This window comes from Acartia tonsa, chromosome 7 (genome assembly GCF_053477335.1).
Source record: "Acartia tonsa isolate MP-2025a chromosome 7, ASM5347733v1, whole genome shotgun sequence".
NCBI lineage: Eukaryota > Metazoa > Arthropoda > Copepoda > Calanoida > Acartiidae > Acartia > Acartia tonsa.
In genome coordinates, this window is record NC_137266.1 from 24,103,772 (window position 1) to 24,130,314 (window position 26,543).

At 30.9% G+C, this 26,543-nt stretch overlaps 3 protein-coding genes across 3 annotated transcripts in view; 2 read left to right on the top strand and 1 right to left on the bottom strand.

Annotated features, from left to right (window-relative positions):
• The window catches only part of LOC145325109 (uncharacterized), a 94,681-nt gene extending 90,486 nt beyond the window's left edge, over positions 1-4,195 (top strand). Inside the window, exon 24 of the mRNA XM_080167957.1 lies at positions 1,553-4,195. Coding sequence (XP_080024083.1) covers positions 1,553-1,694 — 142 coding nt within the window. The 3' untranslated portion in view covers positions 1,695-4,195. The remainder of the gene's footprint in view (positions 1-1,552) is intronic.
• On the bottom strand, positions 3,652-26,195 carry LOC145325110 (organic cation transporter protein-like). Its single transcript, XM_080167958.1, has 20 exons — positions 26,115-26,195; positions 24,780-24,838; positions 24,212-24,287; positions 23,583-23,659; positions 23,106-23,144; positions 22,608-22,664; positions 22,035-22,133; positions 21,053-21,146; positions 20,652-20,717; positions 20,044-20,153; positions 18,702-18,810; positions 12,814-12,886; positions 12,487-12,521; positions 12,211-12,303; positions 11,686-11,739; positions 11,152-11,220; positions 9,747-9,822; positions 9,418-9,532; positions 8,922-9,038; positions 3,652-5,163 (listed from the first exon to the last, which is right to left on the bottom strand). Exons 1-20 carry the CDS (start codon positions 26,155-26,157, stop codon positions 5,053-5,055), a joined length of 1,572 nt encoding a protein of 523 aa, XP_080024084.1. The 5' UTR covers positions 26,158-26,195; the 3' UTR covers positions 3,652-5,052.
• On the top strand, positions 6,013-8,678 carry LOC145325115 (uncharacterized). The gene is made up of 6 exons (XM_080167964.1): positions 6,013-6,171; positions 6,630-6,715; positions 7,165-7,268; positions 7,744-7,795; positions 8,086-8,140; positions 8,434-8,678. Exons 1-6 carry the CDS (start codon positions 6,118-6,120, stop codon positions 8,497-8,499), a joined length of 417 nt encoding a protein of 138 aa, XP_080024090.1. The 5' UTR covers positions 6,013-6,117; the 3' UTR covers positions 8,500-8,678.
• Positions 26,196-26,543: the final 348 nt, after the last annotated feature.

The window sequence follows — 26,543 nt, forward strand, 5'->3', positions numbered from 1 at the left end:
TAGGTCCTCTAAGACCTGAAATCTATTTCTGAGTTTTAAGACAAATTCATTCTTTATCACAGGGTCCTTTAATCTTGAAGAATCATATTGTCTACCAATCTCACTCTTTTTATCATGGCCAGTACGCTTCAGCTTTAATTTAATCTTACTGACAACTAGTTCATGGTCACTAAATATGTCGGCTCCTCTGTAACTCCTACATTGACTTGACCCATTTTCTATTGATCATAATGTGGTCAATCATGTTTCTTGTTTGTCCATCAGGCGTTGTCCAGGTATATTTGTGAATGTTTTTGTGTTGGAATAGTGTACCTCCTACAACCATATCATTATCTAAACAGAATTCAAGTAAAAGTTCTCCATTTTCATTTCTTGTACCTATACCAAAGTGTCCCATTGCGTTCTCCACTCCAGTCCTGTCAGTTCCTACTTTAGCATTCATATCTCCAAGAACTAGGCACATGTCATGTTTGGGTACTGAGTTTCTGATTGATTGCAGTTGATCATAAAACTCTTGTTTTACTTCTCCATCTTTGTCATTTGTTGGGGCGTAGCATTGGATAATAGTCAACTTGCAATGCCTTGATTGGAATCTAGCCTTAATTATTCTGTCTGATACAGGTTTCCAGTCTATTAGTGAATTGACATGTCGTTTTTGAATAATTATAGCAACACCATACATATGTTGGCTTTCATGACCAGAATAAAGTATTAGGTGGCCATCTTTGGTTGTAGTTTGTCCTTGTCCTGTCCATCTACATTCAGCAATTCCAAGTATTCCAATATTGTAACTTGTCATTTCTTTAACTACTTGGGCTGTTTTAGTTGACTCATACATTGTTCTAACATTCCAGGTTCCTATCTTACAGCTTTGCTTAGAACTTATTGGTCCTGTCATCAAGTTGATAGCTTCCTTTCGGATTTGACCATCATCTTTCATATTCTCAGTAAACTGAGCATCAGTTCCAACAGTTCTTGTTTCATGTACACCTCTGGCTGTGTGAAAGCCATAAGTGTTTGAGGTTCTGTGGGTGTTTTCGCTAACTGTGGGGATTTTTACAGGTAGGATAGTTAGTCCTACGCAAACCTTCCATATCCCTGGAAGGAAGGGTGACTGGTAAGGGGAGGGACGTCAATATCCCCCAGTACTTCAAGAAGTACCTCCTGCCCTTGTCCTAAAAATGTAAGTATGTCCATAAACATTATCCTGAACCAAGCAGTTTTTCAACAAATTTACTTACAATTTTGCTTTGACTTTTATACATTTATATTATGATTATTCAGTTCTGACACTATACAAGTGTTAATGTCCGTTTGTCCTACTGTTTCAGTGATTCGCTTTTATGAATGTTGTCATCCTTGTTTACTTTTTAAAGTAGTTATAATATTCTATTTGACTATCAGCCTGGATGCTCATTTGTTCCGGCGACTTCTCCCATTGTAGGCAGATCCTTTTCGGTCTCATACAAGGGCGCCTCTTGCATCTATGTTCAAATACCAACCTCAAATCTATCGATATGAATTTGTATAAAAATAGTAAAATGTACCAAAGGCCTGGAGTAACAGGCAGACAAAGGTTCAACACAACAGTTCTGGAAACCTGTTCAGCTTTGAGGTTGACCTGTGGCCACCAGCAAGTTTTATACCTGGCTCTAATAGTTGTACATTTTATTTATCAGTTAATAGTAACGTAGCACTAAGCGAACTTATTTATACTTTTTCTTATATTTCATTTTTTACTTATTTTTAGACATTATCACTACTTTTCTTAAAAAGTCTCAAAGTTATAAAGGGTAAAGTTTTTTTCATGTTCAACAAAGACTAATCTAAACCATTAAGGCCAAAAGTAGAAGAAAAATACTTTTTACTTCATTTTGGGGCTAATTAATTCAAAGTATTTAACAATACAGGCAAATGTTAATTTCCCAATCTATACCTGATTGATATTAATTAAATAATTCAATTTTTTTCCAATCAATCTATAATACTTTAAAAATCTGCAACTAAAAAACTGCTTAAAATAACAATGGAAAATCGCTTTTTTAAAATACTTTTTACGACGAGTAATTTTTAATATTGGTTATTACGGATTGCGATAATTGATAACGATAATACAAGTTCACAGAAAGGAATTTAATTAAAAGTCATAAAATCGACACATTTTTAAATTAAAATATTAGCTCTTTAATCTTTCTATAATATGCAAATCTACATTATTAAAGACAATTATCCCATTCCCTAATAACTACTGACTTGCCTTTCAGTAAATAATTCACGCTGCCGAAATTTTCAAGTGATTATACAAAATAATAATAAAAACATAGATGACAAACTCAATAAAGTGCTAAAATGATTGATTTTAAAAGTAGACATAATAACCTGTTCTTGTTCGATAGTTAATTGATGCTGAAAACAGATTTGTTATTATTTTGTATAAACACCGATAATCTTTTTATTATATGCTTTATATATATCAAATAATTAGCTTTTTATATTTTTTCTTTAAAATTCTGATATTCAGATGAAACAAACAGAGACTAGGATAAGTAATAAGAAAATAAATTGTAAATCAGAGCAGACAAAATTTTTTTTTAATGTTTTTGAAGTTGATAATACAATATATTATTATCACCAATTTCATGATTTTAATCTTTTAAAATATATCTTTCAGATTAATTATTTACTGCTTATTCTCCCCCTTAAGAAACTTGTGCTTGATTTACTTTTTTTAAAATCATTGTCTGCTATGTCCTTTTTTAAATCCTCTCTCTGAAAAAATTAAATAGGCTTTTTTTCTCATGACAAAATGCATGGCTCATAAACTTTTTTTAAAATATCAAAATATCTTGAACATATAAAATTGATTATATTATCTTTTAATATTAAAAAAATTCTTAATCCTGTGATATTCTAGTAAATGTCTTGTTAAAAATGTAATTGTATAAAATATTTATAAATGTTTTTTCTTTCTTTTGGTGATAGAATCTTTACATATGTTGTCTAATAACATAAAACATTTAAAAGGTACAAGAAATCAAAGGAAAGGACCCAACCATGATTGATAATTAAAGAACCCACCTAACAAAATACCCTTACTGAAATTATTATGAAGAAATAATTATTCTACTTAAGCATTTGGGTGGGGGGTATTGGTCTGTTTATTACACTAAACTATTAAAATTTTATAATAGGTAAAGTTTTCTTTTTCGTTGATCAACAACTTTGGGGACTTTCATTGTATTTTGATTGGTTGAGTGTCCAAACATTTTACAACAAATTGTAATTTACAAAAGGGATAATTTTGTGTATCATCATTAGGAATGAAAAGGGTTCGGAAGCCGCGCCTCAGCCGCGCATAAGCCTCAGTTTTAAACCTGCTTGTGAGCAGAAAAGGAAACTTTTGAAAGAAGGATTGTCTACTAAAGAGACAGTTTTATACATCCAGCTAAATTTTATAGTGATAAAATGACGATTTCACTGAGGCTTACACGCGGCTTACGCACGGCTTCCGATCCCTGGGAATGAACATCAATTTATCGGCCCTGCATTAAAGGTTTTTAACCATACCTTTCTTATTCCTTGATAAAAAAAATCAAAACTTTATCCATGGGAATCTTTTAAAATAATTAGCTTTGTTATAATAAAATTAAATTTACCTCTGTTAAAACTTTATTAATGTTAAAACTTGGCTTTCATATGATGCATTCAATATAATTATATAGAAAATTGTATAGGGTACCTTGGATTTTGATCATATTGGAATAAGATAACTTGACTTTAATGACAAATAATGAAAAAATGCCACATAAATGATTTTAGTTGTCAAAGCCTTAGGTTTTTATGTTAAACTTAAGTGATTCAGCGATTTTTATGGCTTAAGGTCAGGTTTTGGATTTCCAACGTGTCTAATATCTTCGATACCCTTATAATGATATTTAATAATCCATATGCAAAACTATGTATTTAGGTTTATACAGTACACCAAAATTTATAACATTTTACAACGTTATGAATTTAAGTCTTCAGTTACTTTAAAGTGTAGATTTTTTCAACTATTTTAAACACAATTAAGAAAAGGATATAAGTAAATTAAAATTTTGGTGTATTGCAAAGACATATTAAAACCATTTATTATCATTTTTACTTATTCTTATATACTATATCATCTGAAATAAATACATAAGAAAATATAAAAGCCGTAGCTGCATTAATCAGTCAAACTAATTTTTTGATGTCACCGAAACTGTCCCAATTTTGTATAACTTTTGCGGAACAAGTTCCAATTACGTCATATTTTTCTTTCCCGAAAAAGGGAGGGGGGGAAGAAAATCTCTTCAAAAGAGATGGGGAAAACCCCCTTTTCTCCCATCTCTTTTTTCTTCCCCCCTCCCCTTTTGTTTCTTTCCCCCTTCTCTTTTTCGGGAAAGAAAAATATGACGTAATTGGAACTTGTTCCGCAAAAGTTATACAAAATTGGGACAGTTTCGGTGACGTCAATTTTTTTATATATACTTTATTCAATAACAAGTGACATTTATTTACATCATAAATATTGATATAAAAACGCAGAATCATACTTAACAACTAAACATTACAATATTCATAAAGTATTACAAAATATTTAGAGATTCCTTGAAGTTTAGACAATAAACATAAAAACTTGTACTTGAAATAAATGTAAAGTCAAATTTTTATCAAAATGCAGGAAAAAATGTTATAGGAAACTGTACTTGAATATTCTCCTTAGTTTAAAATTATGTTTTAATTATTTTCCCATTTGAATTCCCATTGAAGTTGTGCCATCCAATAATAATAAATTGAATTTGAAGTTTCATATTAGGAAATTATTTCAGTTGTCTATTAATTTACATCAAAATTAAGTAAGTAGTTTTGTGTAAATATTAGAACTCAAATAAGGTTCAAATTTAAATTTAAATTAGGCTTAAAAAAAAAAAATACTTTTTCGGGAGTGTTTTTATATGAATGAAAAAAGAGAACGAGATAAATGAGCTAATTACTAAACTCAAAATGGTGGAAAAAAATCTTAATAACTTATTCTGCTCTTCTAGTTTTAACATGGATAAACATTTCTTTGAATCCTTCTTTGGGATTTAATAATCCTTCTTCCTCACTTGCTTCTGGCGTGTCTGGCAGTGTTTTACCCTAAAAAAGAAGGTGTTGTCATTAAAACAATTATTTATCTGTCTATTTGGTTCTACTATAGTTACATGAAAAAAAATTTAATGAATCTAAACTGGTCACTCCCCCCCTCCTCCCTAACAAAATAAAATATGGTATGCCAAACACATTTTCCTCCTGGGGCTCTCTATTGTTTCTAGTGGTATAACTAAATAATAAATCCCCTCCCCCTCCTTCCCCCCCAAAAGTTCATAAAATTTAAATAAAAAGACGTAGCTAGTATATCATAAAAATTAAGTACATATCTCTTTTTAAAATTTTGAAAACTAGATTTGAAATCTTAAAGTTTATAAACACACTATATAACTCAGCGACATAGGAATGGGAAAATTGGCAATCAATTAATCAATAGATAAATCAATAAAAATGTATCACACTAGTCTAGTTTGTCTATCAGCTAGCCTGTTATAAGCATAAAAATACATTTGAAACTAACCAAAATAGTCTTATGTTTATGTGAAACAGTATTGTCTACAAATGTGTTGTTCGATTATGCTAAGAAATCTCCGTCTGCTTTGAAAACGACGATCCATTGTCTTATCCTTATATCCCTAATATAACTAGAATTCAGATTGGTGGCTTTTTTTGTCTCAATTTTTTTAAAAGGCCATTCATTGATAAAACAAGAAAAAAATTGTTCCAAAGTATTTATTAAAAATCTTGCGAAATCAACAACTATATTTATAATTTTTTTCTTTTAAATTGAAAAACATATATAATGATATTCATTTTTTAATATTAAAAAATGATTTATTTCTGAACTTGACTGTCTGACTGAAGCAACTTATAAAAGAGTTTTTTTCATCTATTTCATAAATATGTGAAATCCTAAAGTCAATAAATATCTAGAATTCAAGTAAAACTAGTCAGTAGATTCTCTACGTGTATGAGATTAATAATCTCGACTTATTCTTGAACATGAAGATCTCCTTGGTTCTGTTATTACTGAGTGGGATTGTACTCTTTACTGAGGTTTGTATATTGTAATATGGTATGTGAGATGTATTTATTACTAAACTTTTTAAAAAAATTACTGTATTTTTGCTTTGACACCAAAACAAATGCTAATAATATCTAGTAGTTTCCAAGATAATAAAGTCAGATATAAGTGTAGCTTAGCCTGAGGTTGGGTTAGAATAAATAAGTTAATCTGCACTGCAGCTCAGAGTGGCTAAGTTTTTTTCTAAGCCGCTTAGATATTTTGAAGCCATGGGTTGTGTTTTAGCTTTGGCTGGTCAAACTGCGATTTTGGCTGCAACTCATATATAGGCTTGTGGCTGAGGGTGGCATAGGCTCAGTGAGGCTAAGGGTAACAGTGGTTTATTGGGTGAATGAGGTTGAAGCTGCTTATATGACAACATACAAAATGACAAATTTTGCATGAATTAGAGTATGATTTTTTTACAATAATACATTTTAGTAATTTTTAGGCATTACAATGTCCACATACAACTTTTAAAAGAAAGCACATGTGCAGCAATTGTAACACTCATCAGAAAGCAGCAATTAAATCAAGGTTCTCCTTTAAGATAATTTGATTTGCACATTATTGCTTGGGTAATAGAGTTACTCAAGAGATATATTGTCTGATTCCACCAATAGGAGAATAATAAAAGGAACATACAAGGGATTTCATTGGTTGAAATTGTATACATATTTTGTTACGTTAGGGCATACTTTTTTCATTTCGTTCGTATTATGAGTCAGCTATAAATTGACGCATATTTTAGGATTAAGCTTTTCCTGGGTAAATTAATTCGTGTAAAAAATCTTCCCTCGTATAATGTGGAGCATATGACAAAATATATATTAAGTTAGTTATGCAATTTTTTTGATAAAGTTAGCTTCCTAAGAATTATATCGTTAAAAAATCCCTTTTTAATTCTGACGAAAAATGAGGTCAGTTGGGCTATCTAGATATACTATGTCTATTGCTTGGGTTGCAAAATGTCTGAAATATTTCAGTAACCGACCTAATCGAGTGATAAATGGTGTTGAACAGCCAGTCACACTGAACACAGTTCTGTATGTAAGAAACATCAATCAAATACAATGGTCTAATCATGCAGGTAATAAATTAAAATTATTAGAAATGATATAATTTTTAAAAGCGTATGAACGTCTTTCTATGACGGATACTGGATAGCTCTTAGCGCTAATTTAGGCATGTTAGATTTGTCCTTTCAATTTTCAAAATTTTGCATGATGAATTATGAAATTGTTAATCGTTACCAGAGAGTCCGAGGGCTAATTTATAACAAGTTGATTTGTGACTTTTTTGACAAAAATTGTTTTATGATATAATTGTTTTAATATTCTCTTTTTTTGTAACAAATTTTCCTAGGACAAGGTACAATATTATGAGAGAAGTATCTATGTAAGTAAGTTCTAAAATATATCCTTAGTCATCATCCTTTATTTACGTAATTGTGGAACAAATTTACTCACAATTTTGTATAGACTTAAACATTCAGCATTTTTTTATGGATGCTGTTATCCTTATTCATTCTGGTTTTTAACGAATAAACAATATTATATTTTTAGCTTCATTCTCCTGTAGCACTCGTGTGAGAGTTGATAAAGTTTGGAATTGTGTGTAAGTATTTAATTTGATTTTTCACACAACGTGTTTTATAAGGGTTAGCTTCCTCACTAAGTATGTTTTTTAGTAGGCATCTCTTAGTTTTCTTTAAATACCAGTACCGTTTGGAATTGCAAACTATTTTCATCAAATAAATGAAGCGTTTTTGTATATTTTGTTTAGAATTTAAATTTAATTTTTCATAAAAAAAATTCTAATTAACTTAATCCTTACTAAATTAAACTCATTTTCTCGGTTTTACACCCATTAAAAAAATAGTAAAATTTTTAATAGATTTTGTTTAGTTTAGTTAACAGTCAAAATAAAGAGTATAATTGTGAAGAGATCCATAGGAGTAAGGTATATTACAATTAAAAAGATTTTATATCAACATATCTTGATAGCCTTTCTTGAAATAAAGACATGATCAATAAACCTACGGACAATGTTAGTTATTGAGTAGATATTTATTTATGGACAAGAAAAATCAACATGATTCAGCCATATTTTTCAAAGTATCTGAGGAAAAAAGTAAATAAAGTAGCTGCTCGTTGTTCAGAAAAATCTTGAAATAATAATGAATGTAGCCCAGTGACTCTGTAGCATTACAAAAGGAATGGCAAATTTATAGATAGACAAATTTTAATATTTAGGACTGTTATATCGAGCATGATACCAGAAATGGACACTTCCGTTTTGACGAACTCAGATGTCAATAAGATCTACTTGTTTTCTTTTAGACAGTTGTTTAGTTTTTTTTTTTAAATGTAGTCCTTCTTAGATTTTATGTTCAATATGAGAATATATAATTATAAAATATTATAATTGATTTGTATATTATGATTTTGTAACTATTATGATTATTTTCTGCCTTTTTATCTAAAATAAATGCATAATATAATAGTAATAATTGTTTCAATCTCCTAGGCTCGGTGGCTGATGATTATGGCTAGGCAGCCACAAGCATAAACAGCACGCGGCTAACAAAAGCATTATTATTAGCCACCCATTAGACATTGACCTAGTCGAAACCTCGCTGCTGAAATAAATAATAAGCTACTAGAAGCCTCATCCACTCGAAGCCCTACTTTTCTCTACTCTATCTTTTAAACCTTTCATTTCTTGCTATCTATCTATCTACCTGGGTTTCTGGAAGGGTGAGTGACAGAGCAGCAGAGATAAGGGCAGTTGTAGCAAACATGGCAATAGGTATTGTTGGGGATACATCTGCTAATTTTCCAACAGTTGTAGCAAGAACCTTAACAGATTTTCTTTCATATTTTAGGATTTCCTAATTATAATTCTGGCAGCTAAGCCCATAGAGGGTACTAGGGGTACTTGAGAAAAAGAGGGGTAAGGGGTTTAGTCGGCCTCCCCACACTTTTACTTTCAGTTTTTTAGGTGGGTCTTTTTTCTAGGGGCGATTTCTCTTGGCAGGTGGATGGTACCCTAACCCAAATAGTTAATAACCTTCCCTGCTCCTATGAGAAGCTACATTGTAAAGGAGAACCATATTGGTTCAGTAGTTAGCGAGATCCTTAAGTATACACAAACGGAAAGATATCATGTTACTAATATATAAGGATATCTACCTATCTAAACAGTCTTCTTTTATCTATCTATCTATCAGAACTTACCCCTCCAACTCTAGCAATCATAGATGATGAGCCTACTCCAGCATTCCTAACAGTTGTAGGCATCAATTCTGACATCCACATCCATAGCATAGCAAAGGAAGAAGATACACAGAAACTAAATAGATAGATAACTAAATCCAATTTAATGTGCGAAGGATATAAAAATTAGCTTGCTATATAGAGAAAATTCTAAATCTGGAAGAATATAATAGTTTATTATTAATTTTAGCCTCTATGTATACACTTTGAACATTATTATTATATGGTTGGTTATTTTTTTGATATCTTAAGGAAAAAAAATAAATGAATATGAAATGATAGATAGATACCTGGCACATAGAGAAACTATCATAATAGCCAAGTCATAATTTCTTGGGATACACAAGATGACAACAAACAAAATACCTAAAATATTGATATTTAAGTATTATAGCTGTCAAGTTTCATAAATTGCACTGTTCTGAAATTCCCTTTAAGGTGAAGATCAATGCTCTGTAGGTTATTCCTTCTGCAGAGTTGGAAGTTTTTTTTTCAGGTAAAATGGAATTGTAGGTAGAAAAATACTTAATTTAGAGATTTTTTTTATTATTTTCCTTATCTCAAAATTCTATAGGCTAATTTCTGAAAATCATTTCTGAGGTCTTTATATAAACAAATAGACCCTTTTGAATAGGATATCATAATACTTTATAGAATATGACCCCCCCCCCCCAAAAAAAAAACATAATGAGTCAAATTCCATAATTTGTTTTTCATTTTCTATGATGATATAAAAGAAAGAATTTCCGATAATCTTCAATATGAAAAGTAAAGAATTTCATCAGAAAAAAAATATTATGAATGAATTTCTTTTTCTGTCTTTACTCATAAATAGAACAAAAAATATGTCTTTTCCAATACTAGTAGTTACGCCCCTAAAGGCTTTTCGGGGTAAAGGGGGTGATGAGGGCTTGATTTCGATGAACACAGTAAAAGTGTCGGACTGATTATGACGTAAAAAAAAATTAGCCAATGAGAGGCCACTATAAATTTTACCATTGGTCAATAGTGGCCTCTCATTGGCTAATTTTTTTTGTTACGTCATAATCAGTCCGACACTTTTACTGTGTTCGATTTCGATTACTCCCCCCTTCATTTTTTTATGTTTCAAATTGAGAAAAGTAGACATAGTTTATTGGTTGTGGAGGGGGGTGGCGGGTATTATTTCCCTCCAGGACCTATGGGAAGCTACACTGTATAAGAAAACAGTGTCGGTTCAGTGGTTAGCAAGATTCTTCGCAGACAAAAAAGATCACCTTACTTCTATATATCATAGGCTAGTATAGATAGAAAGTTATTATAAGAATAGCGTCACTTGATGTCAGGATTGGTTTGTCTAACAAGCAGTGATTGAACCTTTCAACCATTAATTTGAATCTATTCAGAACGGGTTATTTTATTTATCATTATTATGTTTGAACATTATCTTATTGTGCATAAAAAAACATACTTATCCCTTAAGATCTCTAAGAATACAGAAAATTAAAAACAAATTTTCATTCGAATCCGGTGGATAGGAACCGGTTCTCATCCATACGAAAAAAACTATGTCTAGCATCGTATTATATCCATCTTCTACGAATATAAAAGGCACGAAGGCACGGGCTAAAAAAACTGGTTTTACCCTTATGATTGTACATTCTATATCCGCGGAAAGCCGTTTATAATACGATGCGAGAAATAACTATTCTTTACCTGCAATAAAAGTCAATGAAACATAGGGTAACTTTCTTCCATAAAACAACAAGGAGATAACTGCAAAACCTAAAAGATAAAATATTTTAAAGAATTACTGAAGTGTATTCATTTATGTTTGTTTGTTCAGTAAGATTTCATCAACGGCAATCAGGTAGCCTTTGTGGTGATCTCAGACAGTCAAAGAGGATAAAAAATTTACCAATCCTACTCTTATCTTTATCTATAAGAACCAACCATTTTGAATTAATATATGACAATTTTGGTTGCACCACTAGCACCTAGGGACTTTTACTTTAAAGGGGTAAGAAAAGGGCAGAAAAATAGTCTAAAACCATTCTAAGCTTTAAATCATAATATAAAATAGACTAAAACCATTCTGGGACCGCTATAAAGCTTCTCTTAAAGGAAAACACTATAACACTATCAGATTTGTAGTTACCAAAACCTTAAGCTTCAGAAAAAAATTCTTTATATATGTGGATTATATTTTCTTTTATTAATAAAGGAAAAAATGTTGGAATTATGTTTTACCTTTAGCCGGGAAATCAAGTACGGAAGCAATCAGAAATGTCAGCCACAAGTCTCCTATGACAAGAAAAATATTTTATCATTGAAATTCTTTGGGAAAAAACATCAAAGAAGAAAATGTTATTAGTTTTAAACTAGATGGATTATTCTTTCAATATATGGATTGATGTTTGTTATTAGCAAAGCTTATTGATAAATCAAAATGTCCGTCAGTCAGACACGTTCATTGGGGAAACGTAATTTTTTTAGATGCTTTTTAAGATAGCCGGCTAATTTGTTTGAGGATTCCTTATACCAATTAGCATCCAGTATATATAATTAACTTGATTCGTTAGTCGGTAATGATCTGGAGGCCATTTTATTCAAAGCTAAGATTTTATCTATTTATCTGAAAGATTCAAAGATTTGTTTTGGATGTTTTCATCTTCGTTTTGTGAATTCAAAAAAGAATATAAACAAATTATTAAAATATTTTTTTTCCATTTATATTTTAGTAGATAAATAGTAGAAAAATAAATAGATAGGTACCTGTCAAATTTTGCCAATTAAGAGAGAGTCCATACATCATGAAGGAGCTTGCAAACCAATTGAAGTACATTATTAATGTCTTCTTCCTCAGGACTTAAACAGAAATAGACATTACTATTATAGCCTGGTAAAGATTTTCTTATCCCCACCACCCATTTTACTGAGCCCTAGTTTTATATACAAAAAAAAGTTAATTGCAAAGATTGTTTATGTTTATTATTCCATATTAGGATACTAATAAAAACATTTCAATAAAAAAAATCATAATATATTTACCCGGGTATTTGAAAATATCCAAAACTGTTCCTTTCCTAAAGCAAAAAAATATGAAATGAATTTTATAAAATTAATATCCTGCCTTTATTATCATTTATGTATGCTTTATTGTCCCCTTCCCCTTATATAAGAATCTTATATAAAAGCTAAACTGAATTAGTCTTCTTATTATTTTAAAAAAGTGCAATTTTTGGGCCTTGCATTTTTCCACATATAAAGTTTTTTTTCTAAAACCAAATGAAGAGGTCTCAAAGTTAATCTGCAAGCAGGGGCTCAGCTACTACCTACGTATATTCATGTATTTATTAATATGTAATATTATCAAACCTAGTCTGAACAGGGGTCTTCAAGGTAACAGAAGCAACATCTACATCCAAATTGTTTTCAGCTACAGCTTTACCTAAAGTAGATTTTTGATAATTTTCAAAATGTTACGAAAATATAAAGTAAAAGGCATGGTAGAGTCTCTTACTCATAAGGAAAAAGGATAAGAGGATGAATACTTACCCCCTTTTCATGGTAAAATAAAACTTCCCCATCCCAAAATTTTTGAAGAAAATTTAGCAGACGAAAATCAAAAGCCGCCCAGGGCTTTTTGTATGTCAATCATAAATTAAAAAATTAAAAAGATAATTCAATTATGTTTGGCATTATCGGTCTTGCTTGGCCTTCCGAAATTTTTGACCTAACCTAACCTTAGGAACACTTTTACCTTCTCCAACAAGAATATATTAAATGGTTTTGTCAGGTTTAGAATTGGTGTCTGTGTGTTTTTCTGTCCAGAAGATTTTTGTTAACCCCTGAACTGATATGGATCTCCTTTACGGTGAAGCTTTTAATAGGTCATGGGAAGGTTTATAACTATTTCGGGGGGGGGGGGGTACGATCACCTTCCCAGGAGTAAACTTTTTGTGGTTCAGAAAAACAATGTAAGTTTTTGACTAAGGGCTAGAAATCAACCTTATTAGACAATTACTCAAAGCCCAAAAATAATGGACTTAAAAGTGTATTAAACTGTATTTAAGACATTTGCGGATATATTGATACCATTAATTTGCCTATTAGATAAAAAAAAAGTATGTTTTTTTAATATTTTTCTCTTGCTACAAATCAAATTTCAAATTTGAGTCACCAAAAATGCTTAACTAATTTTTGCTCTAGAAGAATCATTTTTTGGAGTTAGAAAGTGCTTAATACCTCATTTTAATCGCCTGACATTGCTTTATAATATACAGGTAATGACTTGGTTGTTTATAGAACAGCTGACTAAAAAACCGAGGTTTTGTGATAACCCCACTTTTGTTGTTGCTCCATAAATGATATTTTTTTTCTTAATTTTTTTGGCTGTAAAGAAGCTTTATATATTCATATAACATCCACCTAAATTTGACTTTTGATATATTATTTATAACATCACCAGAAGGAATTAAATTTTAGAAAAAAATATCAATTTATATTTTACACTGTTATGCATTGTTCTTGTTCTTGTTTCTAAAAAATATTTATATTATTAAAAAGAGAATTATTTAACGCTTCTATAGGTATGTTTATCATTTTTCTAGGCTAAATATAACTATAATTACACCATTTTAAAGTTAAACATCATAACATATAAACTCACTTATTGAATCGGTCTGTATTATTGAGCTGCCAATCCTTAAAACAGCTGCATTTCATTATTCTATTATATAAAGTAGTCAGCTTTTTTGTTTGTAGCTTAAGATTTTGATAACTAATGTACCTATTGACTTCTCTGTTTTATGGAAGCTTCTTATAGGTCCCGGATAGTTTTAAAATATTGAAAAAAAATATCAATTTATATTTTACACTGCTATGCATTGTTCTTGTTCTTGTTTCTAAAAGATATTTTTATAATTAAAAAGAGAATTATTTAACGCTTCTATAGGTATGTTTATCATTTTTCTAGTCTAAATATAACTATAATTTCAGCATTTTTTAAACATCATCATATTCAAGTTATTGTAATTTTTAAAAAAAATATCAATATCAAGAACTATTGGAACAATTTTTACCATTCAAAACAAGGTGTTAGAAAGTGTAGGATCCTTCACAATATCTATATGTCTGTCTATAATGCATTACACATGTAATGCTAATAGAGATCATAGACATACAAGCTTTTTTTTTTTGGGGGGGGGGTAATTCGGTTTGGGGGGGGGGTTAAAATGGCGCGCGAAGCATGTTGCAAATTTCCCCCCCCCCAAAATTTTACCCTGGGGGTAAAATTTGCTTTTGGGGGGTAATTCCCCCTCCAGAAATCTGTTGACAGGAGAAATTTTGTTTACCCCACCCAAAATTTACCCTTGGGGTAAAATTTTTGAGGGGGAGAAATTTAAATTTAATTAAATAATTAGTAAATGCGCGAAGCGTGCAAAAAATTTTTTATTTTGGGGGAGGTATTTACCCCCCAAAAATTGTTTGGGGGGAGGTAATAATAATTATTTTGGGGGGGGGGGTAAATACCCCCTCTTAAATGGTTGGGGGTACAGGTAAATATTAAATGAGGGGGGGGGGGGTAAATGAAAAATTCGTTTTGGGGTAATCGCCACTTTACCCTCCCCCATTGGACGTCTATGATAGAGTGGATGCTATAAGAGTGCTCTTATAATGTGAACTTCTTATAACTGAATGGGCTTCCAGAGACCATGAAGTTGGCCTAGTCACTACAAGGGAGAGTGCAGAGATATCCAGGGGGGGGGGGGGGTTCCTGTAAAAGTGTAATTTTTTGGGGGGATAGGGGTAATCACCCCCATTAATATATTATGTGTGGTATAAACCCAGCCTCTTTAAATTTTTTTAATAGGAGTAAAGAAAATCAGGAAAACTTAACAATCTAGAAATCAAACTAGCACCCCAACCAATAATCGGTTCCATGCCAAATGTAGGAGTCCCAAACGGAGGAGTGAAAAAACATTGGAGTGGACAAACGCATGAGTCCCCAACTTCAGAGTGGAACAAATGTAGGAGTGGGACAAACGTTGGAGTGGACAAACGCAGGATTTTTGGGACAAATGTTGGAGTGGACAAACACAGGAGTCCCAAACTATTTTTTAAATTTTGAATTCTCATTTCAATTTTGATTTTTTTTTATATAAACCCAGCCCCCCCCCCCCCCCCCTTCGTCCAGTTACTTTTCTTAGTTAGGTTAGGTTAGGCCAGGGGGCTGAGCGCTGTGGCCATAGTCATTATTTTATAGACAGGGGTATAAAAAGATTCAAAATTGTCATATTATTAAAATAGCAGACACTCCTAGGTTTTATTTAAGCAATGTCCACTCTAACATTTGTCCACTCCAACATTTGTCCACCTCTGATGTTTGTCCCATTCCTACGTTTTACTCTGATGTTTGGGACTCCTGCGTTTGTCCACTCCAACATTTGGGACTCCTACGTTTGGGGTAGGACTCCAATAAGTAAATCTCAATAAAACTTGATAAAATTATGCAGAATATCAAAGTTTTCAATCCCTGAAAATTTCAACCATCTATCTTAAATAGGAGTAGAGAAAATCATGAAAACTTGAAATGTAGGAATTGATATAGCCCACCCCAGTTTATTGAAAAATCCTAATAAAACTTGATGAAAATATGGAGTATCGATAGAAAGAGAGAGAATATTCAATCCATGAAAATTTCAGCCTTCTATATTCTAGCGTTAAATAATTCTCTTTTTAATTATAAAAATATCTTTTAGAAACAAGAACAAGAACAATGCATAGCAGTGTAAAATATAAATTAATATTTTTTTTCAATATTCTAAAACTATCCGGGACCTATAAGAAGCTTCCATAAAACAGAGAAGTCAATAGGTACATTAGTTTCAAAATCTTAAGCTACAGACAAAAAAGCTTACTACTTTACATAATAGAATAATGAAATGCAGCTGTTTAAAGGATTGGCAGCTTAATAATACAGACCGATTCAATAAGTGAGTTTATACGTTATGATGTTTAACTTTAAAATGGTGTAATTATAGTTATATTTAGCCTAGAAAAATGATAAACATACCTATAGAAGCGTTAAATAATTCTCTTTTTAATAATATAAATATTTTTTAGAAACAAGAACAAGAACAATGCATGACAGTGTAAAATATAAATTGATATTTTTTTTCCAAAATTCAATTCCTTCTGGTGATGTTATAAATAATATATCAAAAGTCAAATTTAGGTGGATGTTATATGAATATATAAAGCTTCTTTACAGCCAAAAAAATTAAGAAAAAAAATATCATTTATGGAGCAACAACAAAAGTGGGATTATCACAAAACCTCGGTTTTTTAGTCAGCTGTTCTATAAACAACCAAGTCATTACCTGTATATTATAAAGCAATGTCAGGCGATTAAAATGAGGTATTAAGCACTTTCTAACTCCAAAAAATGATTCTTCTAGAGCAAAAATTAGTTAAGCATTTTTGGTGACTCAAATTTGAAATTTGATTTGTAGCAAGAGAAAAATATTAAAAAAACATACTTTTTTTTATCTAATAGGCAAACATAGAGAAAATAATAAAAGAGAGAAATCGAGGTATTTGAAGGACTAAAATAGGCAGTGGGCCTAGAGGCCTATATTGAGCAATTGCCGCGCTGAATTTTTAATGTTATTCCACCACTTTTCAAAATGGGAATATCTTAAAATTAAATATAATTTCAAAACAATTATAGTTGCTGTTTGAAGCATAAATCTAATTTTTATAGGATGATATAGAAATATTTTGAATTATCATCCATTCTGATGAAACCTAATGAAAGAATATAAAATTATCATTATTAATTTTTCATGACTTTGCTACTGACTTTAATCATAACACTCATTATTAGCTTATAAGATTTATATTGCAGTCTATCTAACTTATATTTTTTAATAAATAAACGTTTTTACAAATTTAATATGAACATTTGATTGTAAATTATAATAATCAGTTTTTCAGTGCCATCTAGCTTTGGATATAGAACTAGAATATCAAAGCGTTCATCAATTTTTATTTTGCCTGTATTTTTCTTGTTTTGAATTTTTGTCACTAAAGGGCCAAACCCTGAGGGGTAAATAACATCACTTGAAAATGTTAAAAATATTGTAAAAACGAGTATTGTCTGAGAAAGAACATAGATAGCATTACAGATTATTCACTTATTTAGATTATTCAGTTATGAAATTTTTTATTTAATATTTAGCCTTAGTTTTAATGTATGTCTTTGAAGTAGACAACTAGCGAACCTGGTGGCTGAGAGGTAAACTATTAATTTTTTATTAGTAAACATTTAAAAGTTTTATCATGTTAATTAGATTTAGATATTACATTTAGGCTAATTTGAAAAAAAATAAATTTTTGATCATAATAGGTGAACCCTCCTATTTTTAAACTAGGCGAAACATACTTTTCTGCTGCACTAAGACCGCCCACGGCTGTTTGTTTTTTAAGATTCTAAATCAAATTGTATTTTAAATATTTTCTTTAATTTTTTTTAAAACATAATAAATTACAGAAAAATAATAATAATTAATAAGATAAAATTTTTTTTATTTTTTTTTACATATATTGAATAGGTTATGATTAAGATGCAAAAAGCCGCGGACGGTTTAGATAAATAGCAGACAAATTATTTTAGTAGGGGGGAAGTAATATTTTACAATGAAATTGGGGTGAGTATTCATCCTCTTATCCTTTTTCCTTATGTAGGCAAATTAATGGTATCAATATATCCACAAATGTCTTATATACAGTTTAATACACTTTTAAGTCCATTATTTTTGGGCTTTGAGTAATTGTCTAATAAGGTTGATTTCTAGCCTAAGTCGATTCGTTAATTGAACATCATAAAGGAACTTGTTTATGGAATATATTATTACTAGGGGCACTTGAGGAGTGGAGAGTCGAATTTGATAACCCAATTTCTTTTTTTAGATTTTAAAAGAAAAAGTAAAAATAAAATTTTTGGGGTGGGCGAAATTTTTTTGTTTTTGTTGGAGGGGTTCCCCTCCTCATTTTTAATTTTAGTTAAAAAATTCAAAAACTTTTTTTCTTGGGGGGTGGGGGTGTACCACCCCCCAAGAAAATAGTTATAAACCTTTCCGAGACCTATGAGAAGCTACCAAGTTAAGGAGAACCCAATCGGTTCAGCGGTTAGCGAGATCCTTCGGTACAAACATACAGACAAACACACAGACACACAAACATCCTGTTACTTTATTTACCTAAAATAACTTTAGCCTCCTCAGTTCTGCCTTTGGCAACCAACCATCTGGGGGATTCGGGTAGGAAAAATAACAACACAGGAGCTATGGCCATTGGAATGGAAATAACCTAGAAATAAAGATTTTTTTCTTCTTCTGAAATCTAATTTTCCATACATTTTTAACTAACAAGGATGACAACATCCATGGAAGCAAAGCTCTGAAGTGAAAGGACAAACGAACATTAACACTTGTAGAGTGTCAACTGAATAAGCAGAATATTAATGCATAAGTATAAACAAAATTGTAAGTAAATTTGTTGCAAAACTGATTATATAAATTATACTGTTTAGGGACATACTTACATTTTTAGGACTTGATTGTAGAGATGCTTTGCTTATAATATTAAACCCTGTTGTAATAGGAATCTGTATTCAAAAAAATAGATAAATCGATTAATTCTAACATACAAAAATTTGCTGTCAAAAAATTAAAAATCAGCATGTTTAAAATGGACGTACGGACTTTCTGGTAACGATATAGAGTTTCTTTCGCTTTCTAACTCGTACCTAACTCCTATAGGAATCATCATGCAAAATTTAAAATCGATAAGACATTTTTAAAATGCCTAAATTAACGAAAAGAGCTATCCGTTACGGACGTACGGACTGACCTTAACTATAGAAAAGCTTCGCTTTTAAAAACCTACTAAAACATGATGGTAAGAATTATAGATGCAAAGTGACTTTTATTTAAAATTTGATTACATACTACATACAACTCGAAAAGAGATGATTTTATATAATTTAGATGTGGAATAAAAAATGTCGAACACAGTAATAGTGTCTGACTGATTATGACGTAACAAAAAAAATTAGCCAATGAGAGGCCGTTATTGACCAATGGTAAAATTTATAGTGGCCTCTCATTGGCTAATTTTTTTTGTTACGTCATAATCAGTCAGACTCTATTACTGTGTTCAAAAATGTCATACTCATAAGTATCGTAGTCAAAATAATTGCCACAAAAGTTGTTCAGATTTTTTATAAGGATCATACCCACCTATTCAAATGGATGTAGAATATACATTATAGTTATACATGGATATTATGACAGGAAAAATTGTCGTCAATATAGGTTGCAATAACCCCTCGCGTTTATTGGTCGGGGCGTTTATCCAGTGGGAGGTCAGTGGATGGGGTAAAGGAGAGGGATAGGGAAGATCGTTTTTTAGCACGCTACAGAGTTCCCTTTATTATAGAACACGAAAATCTGGTGTAAGATCCAAGTAATGATAAATTCATTCCGATTAATTAGACCTATCTATTATCATTCTTTCTATCCTAACTATCTATCTATATACCTGCATAATGCGTCTCCAATGCAGCAACAACCAAGCAACAAGAACAACAAACATACGAGACAGTGGCCAAGAAAACTGCATACCCATACCAAGAATAATCTTCCATTTTCCTATAATACATTTTTTTTATTGTGAGGTTTCGTGATAATAATATAATTATTTGTAATTGAAAATAATAGGATTACATCATCCATAAAAGCGAAGCACTAAAACGGTAGGAAAAAACGGACATTAACACTTGTATAGTGTCAGAACTGAATGATCAGAATTTAAATGTATAAGAGTCGAAGCAAAATTGTAAGTAAATTTGTTTAAAAACTGCTTGATACATGATAATGTTATTGGCATACTTACATTTTTAGGACTTGATTATAGAGTTGCTTCGCTTATATTATTGTACATTGTTGTCCCAGGAATCAATATACCAAAAATCAGATAATTAGATCACATACAATTTGTTGTTAAAAAAAGTAGAAAAATCAAAATGTTTAAAATGTGTGTACGGGCATTATAGAAAATCTTCGCTTTTAAAAACTGATAGTTGGATTTTAGGTGGTGTTAATATTTCTAAAATACAGGATTTTGTTCAATTCCAAAAATAATTTTACCTGAAGCTAACTCCATAACCCAAACAAAAGCAACAGTAAAGTTACCAACTGCTGCTATGCCAACCACTGTAAAAAATAAGATAATTTGATAGTTTTGTGGAAATAAGAGGAAAAACTAAGAAAAATAGGTATAATTTTGTTAAATATAATTGAGTGTCTACTTCATTTGATCGATAATTGCCGCATTCTTTAAACCAAAAACTACAATGGGTTTTTAAAATACAAATATAAATTCATTAATATTTAGTTTAATCTACATTATAATTTACATTTACATTACAACTAGGAGCTATGTCCCTAGGGTAACCACAACGGTTGGCGAGATCCTTCGCTACAACAAAAAAGCTTACTACTTTATATAATAGGATATGTTTAAATAGGAAATAAAAAGTTGAAATTACCTATCCATAAAACAGTAAAGCCAGCATAATTAGGCATGAAGCTACAGCCAAGTCCAGATACTAACAACAGAGTTGAAAAGCAGATCAAAGCTTTCTGAAAATAATTAGATATTAATAGATGCTTACTAAAAGCGCAAGGAAAGGTGAGGGGAGAAAGTTGCTCAAAAAATCAGCATGTGACGTCGTAAGAATGAGGGATTATCCAATATCCATCTCTTTTTTAGGGGTTTTCTTTCCCACTCCTCCTCTCCTCATCTCTCATTTTTATGACGTCAAATTTTTTTTGGAGCGACTTTCTTCCCTCACATGGGAAGACTAATAACAGTCATACTTTATAGTAGTCTTTCTTTAAAGTAAAACTTTGTAGTTATGTTTCAAAATATAAATTTTTACATGCAAGTGTGTTCTACAAGTGCTTGTATTGAGTACATCTATTGTTTATGGTCGTAATGTTAAGATTTTAATAGTATAGATACATCTTAAAGTTAGCTACAAAATTGTTTATCACCAAAATGTTATGTTGATGTTAAAGGTTCTAAATTGTAAGAAAAGAACACTTTCAAAACATAATTTTCTGAAACTATAAAATAACTCTAATATTTCAGTCAGTTGAATTTGCGTTGCCGAATGTGTACACATTTTCCTCATCCTTTCTCAATAGTTACTACTAGCTAAAAAAAATTCAAACTTTTAGATTATTTTTGGGGAAGTATGAAGCTTTTTAGCTAGTTGTAAATATTGAGATAGGATAAGAAAACACCGAGGAAACTCTGTACACATTCGGAAATTCAAATTCAGCTTATCAATATTTTAATATAGCTTTGTCGGGATCAAGGTATAGGTAATAGGTTAAAGATACTTCTCTCAATTTATTTAAAATTTATCTATTATAGTTGATATGTTTTGGGGGGGAACAAAAGTTTGAATTATACTTCGTTTTTTCCCTATATCCCTGCTATTTATATCCTATAAGATAATTCACCTTTCTTCCAAAAGTATCAGAGACCATGCCAGCAAAAAATGTTCCAAGTCCAAAACCACCAAAAAACAACATCTTGGATAATGTTGGTTTGTAACTATCCTAATAACATAAGAATTTCAGAACAAATAATAACAATCAAAGTGAACTGAACCAATAATCTAATCTAAAGAAAGAAGGGTTAATTGTTATCATCTCGTTGGAGATGTACATAAATTATCGTCTTATCCATAAAAATAAATGGTTTATATAAAATGTCATCCTTGTTTTTTTTACATAAATAAATAACCATAATCATATCTCACAAACATACACTAATTGCTGACAAGGGGGGGAGGGGAATGGGGTGTTTATCCCCACAAACTTAAAAAACCCCTTGTTTTACCCCTTTCAAGATTTTAAAAGATAAATTATAATACCCCCTCCAGCCCCCCCCCAACCATTGAAACCCCTCATTATATCCCCTCAAAATTTTAAAAGTACATCAGATGACCCTCCTCAAACCTTTGAAATCCTCATTTTAACCCTTCAAAAGAGCTTGGACGTCGTTGTAGTCTTACATGAAAATGTACAAACCTGGCAGACCAAATCAAAATCAGTTATCACTGTACTTCTCCAGAAACTCAAATCATGCTAAATATAGCAAAAATGTGATTTTAAAAAGATTGATTATGTAACATTAATATCAGATTTCTATAAACAAGAAAAGAGAAAAAAACAACTTTAAAATTACCAATCAATATATGAATATGTAATTTTTGCGGGTTACTGACTATGTGTTGCTAAATATTTAGCATTAGACAAGGAAGTTTCATTAATTTCTTAACACATGGACAGACAGAAAGACAGATATGCCATAGTTTTTGTGTTGCTTTCCTAATAAATATAGTAGATTAAGTGAGATTTAGAACAGGTAACTTTTATCCTCTTTTTCAGATATGTGAGGACAAGGAGAGTGATTTTTGTCTATAGTTCACATATCTCAGAAAAAGGAAGACAATTTCTGTCCTTTTTAGGAATGACTTCATTTCCTTCATATGATCCTAAATTTTAATTGGTTCATATTTTTGTTACCTGATACTGTTGACAGGAATCAACACACACTCCAACTTCCTAAATATAAATTAATTTAAGGTATATCCAACAATATAGAAATATTTACCAGATTTTATATTTTACTGAATTACGTTTATTTTATTTACAAACAAAAAATGCTTTGTTTCTGTCACTAACCAACATATGGATAAAATTGACCTTGTTAAAATTAAGTTTGTTCAATTATTCCAGCTTAATGAGTTACAGAGTGAAATCATAATAGTTGGTAGTTTATTCAAAGTCCGTAGCGACCTCAGAACCTTTTCCCCCTTGTTTGAAAATTAAGAGGGGACGACTTAGTTTATTCTTGTGATATTTTATTTTCACTTAGGTTAGATTATAATGGGTACATTAGAGCCCCCAACATGATATAGGCATAAAGAACCCCCCTTTTTAATTCTAATATATTTTTTATATTCTCTTGTCGATAGGAGGGTATTTTGAAAATCTGCTCACCTTCGTATCATTGTTATCAGCACACCAATAATCAGTCTTTGGCATTGAGAATGGACTCAAGAATATCTGGGATAATCCTAAACAATATAATTATTTTATACTATTTTTATTTGATTAAATACTATGCAATGCAATGGAATGAATCAGAATTCAATAAATAATGAAACAGCAAGTTTAAGACTATCTTCTATATTACTCGAACTAAAGACAACTCCTATATAGGCCTTTGGAGTACTTTTTCTATGGTGATTTCTCTTTGAAGGGTGGTGGTACCACATAATAGTTACAAACCTTTCCAGGACCTATGAGAAGCTATATTGTAAAGGAAAACCATATCAGGTTGGCGGGTCGGGAGATACTTCGGTACATATAGACAGACAAACACAATTTTTGTTACTTTTAGGTTTAAATATATAAGGATTATAATGAATCGAGAAAATCACGTTTCCCCCTTTCAGTCTCGGACGGACAGACGGACGGACGGACATTTCGAATTATAGAGTAGCTTCGCTACTAAAAATACAGTTTTAGCTATTCCTTGCAGCTTCAATAGTCTTTCTTTGACATAAATCTATGCATCTACATAAATTTTCTCATTTATATATCCTCTATTTTATCTATCTTTTTACCTGGAATTGAGATAAAGAAGACAATAGCTATCCTTTTCAACTGCCACGCTCCACTTTCCCCAATTATTCCAGTAATCTTATTAATAGATGTATGATAGATATACATATAAGCCTTTAGGCTATCTAGTACACATTTCCCAATTGAATTCCCATATTACATCTACTGTTGGATTAGGTATCAGTTATTAGTTAGATCAAAGAAGGACACATGCCATAATCCAGGGATAAGGGAATTATATTCTTACAAACAAATCTAAAGGAAAATTTCCAACTTCTTTTCCACCCCTCTTCAGTTACATAAAATCAAAATATACCACCACATAATTTATAAGGTTTCGTGATTTTTTGTAGAATTGATTGTTAAAATAGCTACCCCTGGCCATAACCAAGTAAGGTTATAGCATAAAGAATGTCAGTCTTCTTATGTGATTTGGTATTATGTTGTCCCTGTCTTTTTATTAAACATTGAAATGAAGTAGCTTGAGCTTTTTTACTGGGCCGGGGTAAGTAGTAGTTGAGACATGTATTGTTTTTATACTATGTCTTTTTAGTACTAGTTTATACATTCCTGGTCTGAATTTATTTTCATGGGTTTTTCATCTTTCAACATCTCCTCTTTTTCAGCCACCTTACATTCATTTTTATATTCAAATTTTAGAAAATTATTTTTTTTAACATTTGAAGAAATTGTACAAGGTATGTCGATTTTTTTACCATGCATTCGTCTTGTATTTGATAAATGTTGTTAACTTAAATTTGCTTTACCTCTCAAACTTACTTTCACTTCTCTCTACTTTTAAAACCTAAGCTTTTCTATAATTATGGTCGACCAGTCCGCACGTCCGCACGTCCGACCGTAACGGTTAGTTCTTTTCGATAATTTAACCAGGTAAGAACTGTCCGATAGATTTCAAACTATGCATGCTTATTCCTATAACAGTTAGGTACGGCTTAGAAAGCGCAGCAACTCTATTATCGTTATCAAAAAGTCTCTGCGTCAATTTAAAACATTCTTATTTTTACCTTTTTGACAACAAATTTTTGTATGATAAAATTATCCGATTCATCTTATTAATGGTGTACTGATTCATATTACAACAATGTATAATATTAAAAGCGAAGCATCTCTATCATCAAGTCCTAAAAATGTAAGTATGTCCTTAAACAGTATCATGTATTTAAGCAAATTTATTTACAATTTTGTTTACTACAAGTGTTAATATTTGTTTGCCCTTAAATTTCAGAGCTTTACCTTTATGGGTGCTGTCATCCTTGTTAATACAAATTTAAAGCTCATGAAAAAGGGTAAAAATTCAACATATGTTTTTGATAAATAACAATAAAACATACAACACATTAGCTTTATGTATAGTACATTAAAGCTTTTAAAACATGAAACTCGTTAAAAATTTTAAGGATACTCTAAAAAAAAGAATGATAACGTCCAAGAGTTGCTAAGCCTTAAAAGGTTAAAAGAATAGCCAAGGTGAGAATAAAATATAGGCAGAAAACGTAATAGAGGTTCAGTAGGCAGGTGGACATTTTAAAGATATAGAGTATCCTTGCTACTAAAAGTGGTAAATTATTAGGTTGATAATAGTTTTAATTAAAAAGAATATAAAACCATATCTTGCTTTGAATTTTTTTTCTATCCTTTATGCGTAACACTTAATTGTTTCTTTCATCGGAAATATTTGTTTTTGACAGTACAAATTGTGAAATATTTAGGATATGAAATCAATTGAATTGATTAATTTCAATCAACAATATAAAGATATCAAAATAAACACCGAACAGTATCCCATTTTAAGTTCTGTAAAGGGGGTGGAATCAATTTAGGCACAGAAAGGCCTTAAACAAAAAGAAGCTGCGCTCCTGACAATAATTCAAAAAATATAAAATTCCTGGTCTTTTAATTCTACATCGGTTTCTTCTTCCGCTGCCATTTTTTGTCACTGAAAAAATGTTATATTTGATTTTATTGGTCTAAAAAGGATGACAACATCCATAACAAACAAAGCACAAAAAAATCTTGGATTATAATACGGACAAGGATATTTACGAGATGCTTAAAGTAGTATGAACATCATTGACTATGCTCCATAATGATGGGAATGCTGTTGATATGAAGTCTCAGCCGTAGGATCCGAGAAAGTTACGTTTCTCCCACAAAAGGCCGGAGAGACGATTGGACTGACGAACATTTGGAATTATAGAGCAACTATGCTAATAAAAAGTATAATTGTTTGTTATGAAGTTTTTTTTTGCATCAAATTAATCCCCAAATTCAAAACAAGGGTGGCTCGGCCATAGACGTCCAAGGGGGGGGGGG